This window comes from Labeo rohita, chromosome 4 (genome assembly GCF_022985175.1).
Source record: "Labeo rohita strain BAU-BD-2019 chromosome 4, IGBB_LRoh.1.0, whole genome shotgun sequence".
Taxonomy (NCBI): domain Eukaryota; kingdom Metazoa; phylum Chordata; class Actinopteri; order Cypriniformes; family Cyprinidae; genus Labeo; species Labeo rohita.
In genome coordinates this window covers 31,923,935-31,935,441 of record NC_066872.1, presented here as the reverse complement: position 1 = coordinate 31,935,441, position 11,507 = coordinate 31,923,935, and the positions used below count along the sequence as shown (strand labels likewise).

Here is an 11,507-nt window from a genome sequence, read left to right as displayed (position 1 = left end):
TGCGAGATAAAACCTCACAATTCTGACTTTTTTCTCAGAACTGTGTGATATAAACGTGCAATTGTGAGTTTTAAAGTCAGAATAACATGATATAAATTCACAACTGAGAAAAAATGTCAGAATTGCGAGATAAAACCTCACAGTTCTGACTTTTTTCTCAGAATTGTGTGATATAAACGTGCACTTGTGAGTTTTAAAGTCAGAATTGTTTGATATAAATTCACAATTGAGAAATAAAGTCGGAATTGCGAGATAAAACCTCACAATTCTGACTTTTTTTTCAGAAGAACTGTGTGATATAAACGTGCAATTTTGAGTTTTAAAGTCAGAATAACATGATATAAATTCACAACTGAGAAATAAAGTCAGAATTGCGAGATAAAAACGTGCAATTCTAACTTTTTTTCTTAGAATTGTGTGATATAAACGTGCACTTGTGAGTTTTAAAGTCAGAATTGTTTGATATAAATTCACAATTGAGAAATAAAGTCGGAATTGCGAGATAAAACCTCACAATTCTGACTTTTTTCTCAGAACTGTGTGATATAAACGTGCAATTGTGAGTTTTAAAGTCAGAATAACATGATATAAATTCACAACTGAGAAAAAATGTCAGAATTGCGAGATAAAACCTCACAATTCTGACTTTTTTCTCAGAACTGTGTGATATAAACGTGCAATTGTGAGTTTTAAAGTCAGAATAACATGATATAAATTCACAACTGAGAAAAAATGTCAGAATTGCGAGATAAAACCTCACAGTTCTGACTTTTTTCTCAGAATTGTGTGATATAAACGTGCACTTGTGAGTTTTAAAGTCAGAATTGTTTGATATAAATTCACAATTGAGAAATAAAGTCGGAATTGCGAGATAAAACCTCACAATTCTGACTTTTTTCTCAGAACTGTGTGATATAAACGTGCAATTGTGAGTTTTAAAGTCAGAATAACATGATATAAATTCACAACTGAGAAATAAAGTCAGAATTGCGAGATAAAAACGTGCAATTCTAACTTTTTTTCTTAGAATTGTGTGATATAAACATGCTATTACAAGTTTTAAAGTCAGAATTGTGTGATATGAATTCACAATTGAGAAATAAATCAGAATTGCGAGATAAAAACTTCCAATTGTAACTTTTTTTCTCAGAATTGTGTGATATAAACATGCAGTTGTGAGTTATAAAGTCAGAATAACATGCTATAAATTCACAACTGAGAAATGAAGTCAGAATTGCTAGATAAAAACTCGCAATTCTAACTTTTTTCTCAGAATTGTGTGATATAAACATGCAATTACGAGTTTTAAAGTCAGAATTGTGATATAAATTCACAATTGGGAAATAAAGACAGAATTGTGAGATAAAACCTCACAATTCTGACTTTTTTTTCCTCAGAATTATGTGATATAAACATGCAGTTGTGAGTTTTAAAGTCAGAATTGTGTGATATAAATTCACAATTGAGAAATAAATCAGAATTGCGAGATAAAACCTCACAATTCTGACTTTTTTTCTCAGAACTGTGTGATATGAACTTGGAATTGTGAGTTATAAAGTCAGAATAACATGATATAAATTCACAACTGAGAAATAAAGTCAGAATTGCGAGATAAAACCTTACAATTCTGACTTTTTTCTCAGAATTGTGTGATATAAACATGCAATTACGAGTTTTAAAGTCAGAATTGTGTGATATAAATTCACAACTGAGAAAAAAGTCAGAATTGCTAGATAAAAACTTGCAATTCTAACTTTTTTCTCAGAATTGTGTGATATAAACATGCAATTTTGAGTTATAAAGTCAGAATTACATGATATAAATTCACAACTGAAAAACAAAGTCAGAATTAAGTCAGTTACGAGATATAAAGTTTATAACTTTTGGGGTTTCAAATCAAAATATGATTTTTTGTTACGAAACAGGACTGTATAGAACACCAGGACTTAAAGCACGTTTATTACGCATTTTGAGAGACACAACAAGTGAATAGGAAAATAAACTATATATTAATATTCCTATTAAATATTATATTATATTATTATGAAAATCTTGCCAATTATTACTCCCATTATTACATTTTCAGTACATGTTTCCCCCAAAAAATCAATATGCAAATTAGAAAAAGTGCATAGATACATTGTGTGAAATGGAAGACCCTGTTTATAGACATTTTATACATGTTATAAAGCAAAATGGGATATCAAATCCTTTGTTATATCTTTCATAACAGTTAAGAATCATCTTTTTGGAAAATTTGGTATAAAAAAATAAAAATTGATTGGTAATTAAAAGAAATCCCACTGTTTTTGCCTTTTCATGTCTATTCATGTGTATTTATTTATTTAAAACTGAGTCCTGGTATCCTCCACAGAAGACACAGTATAACATATGAATAAAATATAAACTATTTTTCAAAAATATATATTTGTACATTTTTTCTTATGTAAAGTTCTTATGTTCTTATGGAAAGTAATGACATGGAAAAATACTAAATTCACAAAAAAAAAAAAAAAAAAAAAAAAAAAAAAAAAAAAATCCTGGTAGCCAGGAGGTAAAAAAACAAACAAACAAACAAAAAAAACAATAAAAGTGACACAATCTGCTGACACAGTTTCCAATTCATAAAACTTTACTAGGGTCATAACTTTTGGCCATAATTGAAATGATGCCAAAATTTCTTCATGTAAAAACTGGTAAGTCATTTTATAGTTAGCACTTTTATTAAAGTAATAATATTTTATAATGTAATGTCTGGGTCTGGAACAAGGATAAAACAAAATATATACAAAAAAGGCACTTTTTCATATAGCAAAAAGAAAAAAAAGATTGTTTTAATAATACTCAACCCCTAGAATGTAAAAGTGCCTATAGTTGACGAAAAACCCCAAATGTTTTGCTGCATCTTTGACACTTAATGGTCAAAAATTAAGTAAAAGATTTCCAGTTTCACTGAACTTTCACGTCTGATCTTGAGGAGTGAGGCCCTAAAAGCACTTCAGAGTGTATGAATGTGATTGCATTGGTTAAAAAATATCAAACTAAAATGGAATTTGCAGTATTTCAAAGAAAACACAAATCTTTCAGACAGAAGATTCATGAAACTAAATTAGTTTGATTTAAGTTTCAGTTGATACATGTTGGGTTTCTACGTTTTATGAGTACATTCCATAGGTGTAATGTTTTTCTACTGCATTTTCCATCCTCTTACCCCAACCCTACACCTGAACCTACCCCTCACAGGAAACTTTCTGTATTTTTGGATTGTGTGAATGATAAGCTTGCTTATAAAAATGTCAAAAAAATGTCCCCACAAGGACAGGGATCTTTGTGGGGACATTCTGTCTTCATAACATAGGGTATACCAGAACCACACACACACATACACACATTTTGTCTTCATTTGGGACAAAATATATATACAAAATGTATATATATATGAAAACTTTTTATTTGTAAGATGTTACTGAAACACGTTACTCTGCTAGGACACCTGTTTAAACTTGAGAGGAACTGATATCATACATCACCTTGAAACAAGTTGAACAAAAGTAAACATATTTGATATGTAAACTTGATTTTGTTACATAATACAAAGTTTTATTAAATAGTTTTTGTGCCCACTCTGCTTTCCAGGCCTGCGTCACATCCTAAACCACACACACTTTGCATGCACTCTGCCACGTGCTGGTCGCTGTGGTGCCGACCCAACTGACAAATAACTTACGCAGGCCGTCCAACTCTCTGCTGCGCTCCTTGATTATTTGAAATTTGGCACTGTACTTTGGTCCCTTTGAACAAGTGCAAGGGGCAAATTTTGGCAGACCTCTCGAGGCGAGCTTTGTTGTTGGCCGCCGGACACGTGGCTCCGCCCCTTCACTGCCCTTGAAAAGGAGGGGGAAAAAACAAACAAAGACACACGCAGGCACCACACTCCTCCTGCTGGCTGCATGCCATGTCCTCTCAAACACACACATACACACAGACCACAATCCCTCACAAACCACTACACCCTGATCTCCACTGATAACTCCACAAAGGGCAAATCATCTGTTATAACTTATCTACAGCGATAACCCCACAATGGCCAAATCATCTGGCATTATTGCCGCCGCTCTCCTTGACATTATCCCTTTATTAAGGCCATTGTGGAAAGGCCCACTCTGTTTGGACGTGGCATAATAGAGTCTTTGACAGATTCACTTCTCTCCCTCTCGCTGTGAGCTTTGAAAACAGCGAACATATTCCATGCTTCATGCTTGTCAATAGCCGGACTGTTTGTTTGCCTAGTCACTCTGAGCTAATGGTAAACACACACAGCTATTCCATTCTTTAGCGCTCTGCAAACAGCGCTTATATAAAGGCACTGTACCCTACACACACACATATACACGCACACTTTCTGGTCTTTCAGGATGCTGAGCTTTTGAAGAAACCATTCAACAAGGGAGTCACATAGTCAGCCTCCTACACAGTATGAACGCTAACCGCTAACAAACTAGCAAATAAGTAGGGTGGGGCAGCCACAGGTCTACCAGGTGTTCTCTGTCAATGCTAACATTTATCAGAGATCTCCACTTTCTCCAAGTGACCAAAGAAACATGGATAAGGGTTATTGGTGCCTCAAGTTGTGTTGTGTTCACGTTTATTTTCTTTCACAAGTAACTTTCGTTAAGCCCAGAGTTTAAGAATTGTGGCGGATAATATGGTGGATGCAATAGATGCTGTGTCCGTACTGACAGCAAGTTTGTTAAAATGAATTTTGGGACCGCTTTAAGTGTCTTTAACTACTGTGTACATGCATGCATTTAAATTAATCCTTTAATACAATGCATTTATTGTGTACATGAATGTTTTTACATTGTACTTATATTTCAAAATACCATACGGTATTTACATCTGTAATTAATTTATGTATTTACTCCATAATTGTAATTGTATCCCACACTTTATAAACAACAATAAACAACAATTTATTATTTTATTAATTAATTAATTATTAATATTTACATAGCATTCAAAGACACCTAATGTAAAGGTGGACTGGTTTTTTATTTACAATAAAACAAATTAAAAGTTTGATAGGACTGTACACTTATGATACAATATATAATGATTTAATTCACAGCACTTTCATAAATAAAAAAAAAAAGAGATTAAAAAAAGCATAATTTTTGATCATTTTTTAATTGAAGCAGAGTTAAAAAATCTTGCAGATTTTTTTTTTTATAGAAACGATGCATCACCATCTTGCTCTGACCACAGTGACTGTTGTCTTATTTAATACTGTAAAGTTGCTTTGACACAAAAAAATTATATTGTGAAAAAATAAAGACATTGTGGCCATGAATTAAAAATTAGTTTGCATGTCTTATCAATTTGTGGCCACATTGTACTAATTTTAATGATCACAAAAGTATATTTAATAGTTTTAGTAAAACTGTATTTAAGATTCAACTAGAGCGAACAAAGAAAAAGAGAGAACAAATTACAGTGTAGCAATTTAATTAAAATTAGGGAACGAATTAATAAAAGTAGCTACATATTAAAATTTGTGGGAACAAATTCTTAATTTATGGCGACCATATCTTTTTTCTTCCTTCATGTCATGTGAAGGGCTCTGTGTAAAACATAATATTTATTCCTTTTTTATAAAACTGGAAGCCTGATTTACAGTGCTTTGCGAATGTATTCATACCCCTTTATTTTTTTTCTTCACATTTTGTATGTTGCTGCCTAATGTTAAACTAGTTTAAATTACTTTTTTTCACATCAGACTACACTCCATACACCATAATGACAAAGTAAAAAACAGGTTTTTAACATCTATGCAAATGTATCAAAAAAAAAAAAAAAAGGTGAATCATTCCATTGCATAAGTATTCATACCCTTATCTGGGACAGTTGGAAATTTAGCTTAGGAGCATTCATATTGCTTGTAGATGTTACTACACTTCGAGTGGAGTTAACCTGTGGCAAATTCAATTAAATGGGTATGATTTGGAAAGGCACACGTGTCTTAATGAAAGGTGTATATCAGAGCAAAAACCAAGCCCTGAGAAAAGAACTGGCTATAGAGTTCAGAAACAGGATTGCATCAAGCCACACATCTGGGAAAGAGTAGTCAACGTTACTCTTAATGGAAGAAGTTTGAAACAACCATGACTCTTCCTAGAGCAGGCCTCCTGGCCAAACTGAGCAAATGATGAAGAAGGGCTTTGGTTTGACTGGTGACTAAGAACCTGATGGTCATTCTAGTTGAGCTCCATGATCATATGTGGAGACAGGAGAAACCTACAGAAGGACAAACATCACTGCAACACTCCACCGAACTGGGCTTTATGGCGGTGTGGCAAGACTCAATCCTCTCCTCAGTGAAGACACATGAAAATACACTTGGAGTTTGTGTAAAAGCACCTAAAGGACCCTCAGACTGTGAGAAATAAGATGCTGTGGGGCTGTTTTTCAGCAGGAGTGACTGAAGGGCTTGTCAGAGTAGAAGAAAACTGTGCACCAAAGTGCACCAAAATATTGAGATAGCCTTAATGAAAACCCGGTCCAATCCAGCACCTCAGACTGGGCAGAAGGTTTACTTTCCAACAGGACAATGACCCAAAGCACACAGCAAGGGTGGCTTATAGACAACTCTGTGAATGTCTGGGCTTGAATCCAATCAAATATTGATTAAAAAAAAAAAAAAAAAATCTCCAAGAATCGGCTAAAAATACATCTCTTCCATCTTTATTTGACCCCCTAACTCTAGCACTCTCTATTCTAAATCTACTCTTAAAAAAATAAAAAAAAACTTTGCCCTTTTAGACTTATACTCTATTCATTTACTTACTTCCTTAGCTTCTCTGTTCTTTCTGTAAGGCCTCTTAACACTAGCTTGCTTTGTTTTTCTATGCTATCTGTTTTCTTTTTATTTGTTATATCATTTTAAAAAACCTATGCTACATGTACTGCATTAGGCTAACTGAGACTTGTCATAGCACTTACATGTTATTACTCTTTTGTGGATTTTGATTGCTTCCATTGTCCTCTTTTGTAAGTCGCTTTGGATAAAAGCGTCTGCTAAGTGTCTAAATGTAAATATGTCTGGAGAAATCTGAAAATGTGTGTTCGGTCCCATCCAAGCTGACAGAGCTTGAGAGGTGAAGAGGTGAGGAGAGGAATGGCAGATAATTGCCAAATGCAGATGTGCAAAGCTTGTCATACCCAAAAAGACTTGAGGCTGTTAAGGTGGTTAAACTAAGTACTGAGTTAAGGGTATGAATACTTATGCAATGTACTTATTTCAGTTTTTTGTTTTTAATATATTTACGAAGTGTGACAATTCTGTTTTTGCTTGTCATTATGGGAGTATGGAGTGTAGATTGATGTGGATGTGATGTTTAACATAAGGCAGCAACATAAAAAATTAAGGGGTATGAATACTTTTGCAAGGCACTGTGCCTTATTGAGGTCAGGTGACAACAATGTAGCATACTACTTTCAAAAAATAGTAAGTGACACACAGTATATACAGTACTGTACTGTGTAGTATGCAGCATGCTAGTATTTCATTCTAAACACAGCCAAACACACTCGCCAGTGCTATACAGCAAACACTGAATACCTGCTGCAGGTAGTGGCCACAGAAATGGAAAGCACAAAGACAGAGGGGAAAGAAAGGAAAAGCTGAAAGAACAGGGAAGGCCAGACCTATTTTGGGACACTTATCATTTGTGCATTGATTTTCTGGTCAGTATGGAGAGAGTGGGTGCAAATTATGTCCAATTAGGGCTTTTGAGTCTCTAATGAGGAGCCACACTCACAAGTGTCTGAGAGGCCTCACACATATTCATACACACAATTTATAGAGAATGCCGTCTCATTCCGAGAGAATCCTATAGGAATAATTGGTACAGGAGAACCTAAAACAGTGACAAATGTGAGTCAAATTTTCAACACTGGCACATTAAACAATGCAAACAACGTTCTTTCTCTGTACTTTCTCCTTTTCAAACTCCTCTCACTTTCATCCGCATGCACACAAAGAGCAACACTCATCTCTGATGTGAGCGACAGCTGCGTGCTTCCTCCTCTTGTGCTTGATTAGGAGCTGAAGGGACCTGTCCAATCAGGCCTATTCACACAATGCCCCTGCATTCACACAAGCCCCATGACCTCCCGTGACCCCGCTGGGGCTCCGCCCCTTCACCTTGACCTTCAGTACACACCCTCACTCTCCTCAGCACTCCAAACCGTGCATCCAATCATGAAAAGGACCGGCAAATTGGGACCGTCGGCGTAGACCGGCAGAACGGCACTCGAAAGCATAGCTAATTAAAAAATCAAGTGCAAAGCTCCAAGCTCAAAACTAAACAAGAGATGGTGGGGCGACTGGAGTGTGTACACAGTGTCAAATTACAGCGGTGGGGTTCTCTGTATGAATGGCGTGAGCTTTTTTGTTGTCCTTAAAATGAAAATGGTGGCCTACTGAAAGGACCTTATCAATCAACAGCTGAAATTGCCAGTTTGTACTGGCAGACTGGTAAATAAGCGACTTTGAAATGATGTCATAGTACATTCACCTTATTAGTCTGCAAATTCAGATATGGATTTGTGTACTTACAGTCCTCAAACTTAGAGCAAGGGCTCTGATGAGTGGGCTCTGTCAGGTCTTTTCCATCCTGAAGTTTGGAGTAGATCTGCAGGGCTTTATTCTTCCTCTCCTCCTTCTTTTTGATCTCCTTCTTTCTCTTCCTCTTCTCTCGGAGTCTGTCGGACCGGATCCTGTGCTTTTCAGCATGACCACTGCTTTCTGGGCATTGCGAGACCAGTATGGTCCCGCCGTTTGTTGGGCTTTCTTTAATTTAGCACACATAAAACCATTAGATTGTTAAATAATAGACATCTCACTTGTAATTAGTGACTTATTAATACTTAATAAATTAATATAATATATTCCATTTAAATAAATGTAAGAATAAATATAAATTGTTCACAAAAATACATTTTTTATGTCTTAATAGTATAATATAATACATACTGCCGATCAAAACTTCTCTTATGCTCTGATGCAAAAGTCTCTTATGCTCATCAAAGTTCCATTTAATTGATCGAAAACAGAAAAAAAGTCATATTATGAAATATTATTGCAATTTAAAATAACAGTTTTCTATTTTAATAGACTTAAAAATATAATGTATTTCTGTGATGCAAAGCTGAATTTTCATCAGTCATTACTCCAATCTTCAGTGTCACACGATCCTTCAGAAATCATTTTTAAAATGCTAATTTGAATAAAAAGTAAAAAAAAAAAAAAAACAGCATTTATTCAAAATAGAAATATTTTCTAACAATATAAGTCTTTACTATCCCTTTTTATCAATTTAACATCCTTGCTGAATAAAAATATTTATACAAATTTAAATTAATAAAAATAATTTATTTCAAAGAAAGAAAGAAAACATTTAATCACCCCAAACTTTAATGTTTTATTAATCAAAAAATCCGGAAAAAGTATTAAAGGTTCCCCTCCTCAAAAAAAAAAAAAAAAAAAATTCAGCACAATTGTTTTCAACATTGATAGTAAATCAGCATATTAGAATGATTTCTGAAGGATCATGTGAGACTGATAACTGAAGTAATGATGCTGAAAATTCAGCTTTGCATCACAGGAATAAATTCTATTTTAATGTGTATTAAAATAGACAACCACTATTTTAAATTGCAATAACATTTCACAATATTAAATATTTTTCTGTATTTTTAACCAAATAAGCACAGCCTTGATGAGCAGAAGAGTCTTTAAAAGGCATATAATAATGGAAAAATCATTAAATGTTTGATTTTTTTAAGTGTCTTTTATAATTATTTTCCCGAATCCTAATTTGAAAACCCCCATTATGGGCCCAGGAAAGATGAGGACCACCCATAAAAATTTTCTGCTACGTCGACCTGACTTCTTCTCCTAATCTATAAATCATTTAGCGTTTTTTTTAAATATAAAATAGAATAAACTAAGATGTACCCTTTTAATATATCACTATGTGGAAAATAATGCCTTCTTTCTTTTTTTCTGTACCTATATTTGGCTTTTTCTGTGAATCAGATACCAATGGGCCATTTGTGGCAGAATTCTCAAATGTTCCCCTTAACTCTTCCATTCAGAATGTACTTATTCTGTTTCCTTCCTTCTTTACACTTCATAATCACATTTTCTGTCCTTCCTCAAAGACACCATTTAAAAGCAAAATGCTCTCTTGAGAGACCTGGAGGTCTGTTAATTTGCCAGCGCTCCCAAATTAGCAGCTTTCATTAGAACTCATTGAGAAGTCCTCACAAAGCACTTCCTGCGTTTAGAGACACAAAGAGTGAGATCGATTAGCACTGAACCTGTGGGGGTTTCGGGATTGTCTGTTCTTCAGCATTTAAATCTAAAACACTGGACTGTGATGTGGCTTTGTGCTGAAGTGTGAGAGAGAGGAGAGCTGGAAAATCAGCTCTTATTTTCATTAACACATCCGCACGTGAATTCCAGGGGTCAGTTTCGTAATTATTGTCCCACTAAGGCACATTTTGTTTTGGCTATCAGCATTTCAGCCTTATGTTTCTACATGTGAAATTACAGGATACATCAGCAAATGTATTTTTTTCCAACTCATTAAGACCATGGTTATTAACTGGTGTGGTTGCAAAAAAGGATATTGCGACGCTTTATTTTACAGTTCATTATCTCAGAATTGTGAGATATAAAGTCAGAATTACAAGATATAAACTCACAATTTTGACTTTTTCCTCAGAATTATGATATAAACTCAATTGTGAGAAATAAAGTCAGAATTGCGAGATAAAAACTCACAATTCTGACTTTTTCCTCAGACTTTTTTTCTCAGAATTGTGTGATATAAACTTGTGAGAAATAAAGTTAGAATTCTAATTATTTTTCTTACAAATGCAAGTTTATATCCTCTGAGAAAAAAGTCAGAATTGCATGATATGAACTCAATTGTGAGAAAAAATTTGCCATTCTGACTTTTTTCTTAGAATTGTGTGATATAAATTTAAGTTATAAAGTCAGAATTGCGTGATATAAACTCACAATTCTGACATTTTTTCTCGAAATTGAAATGTAAACTCAACTGTGAGAAATAAAGGCAGAATTGTGTGATATAAACTTGCAATTCTGACATTTTTTAATCAGAATTGCGTAATATAAACTCAACATTGTGAGTTTATATCACAATTCTGGCTTTTTTTCTCAGAATTGTGTGATATAAACTACAAATTGCAAAAAAAAAAAGTCAGAATGGCGAGATAAAAATGTGCAATTCCAGCTTTTTATGATATAAACTCGCAATTCTGACTTTTAACCTCAAAATTGTGAGATATAAACTCGCAGTTGCGAGTTATAAAGTCCAATTTTGAAGGGAAGACTGATATGTTCTCAGAATTGTGAGTTTAAACTTCCATGAACTTGCTGTTCTGAGAGAAAAAAGTCAGAATTGTGAGTTTATATC

At 34.1% G+C, this 11,507-nt stretch overlaps 1 protein-coding gene across 1 annotated transcript in view; it reads right to left on the bottom strand.

Moving 5' to 3' along the window:
- Nucleotides 1–5,617: 5,617 nt before the first annotated feature.
- Nucleotides 5,618–11,507, bottom strand: part of LOC127164584 (uncharacterized) — a 46,861-nt gene continuing 40,971 nt past the window's right edge. The window contains exon 7 of the mRNA XM_051108588.1: nt 5,618–8,851. Coding sequence (XP_050964545.1) covers nt 8,562–8,851 — 290 coding nt within the window. The 3' untranslated portion in view covers nt 5,618–8,561. The remainder of the gene's footprint in view (nt 8,852–11,507) is intronic.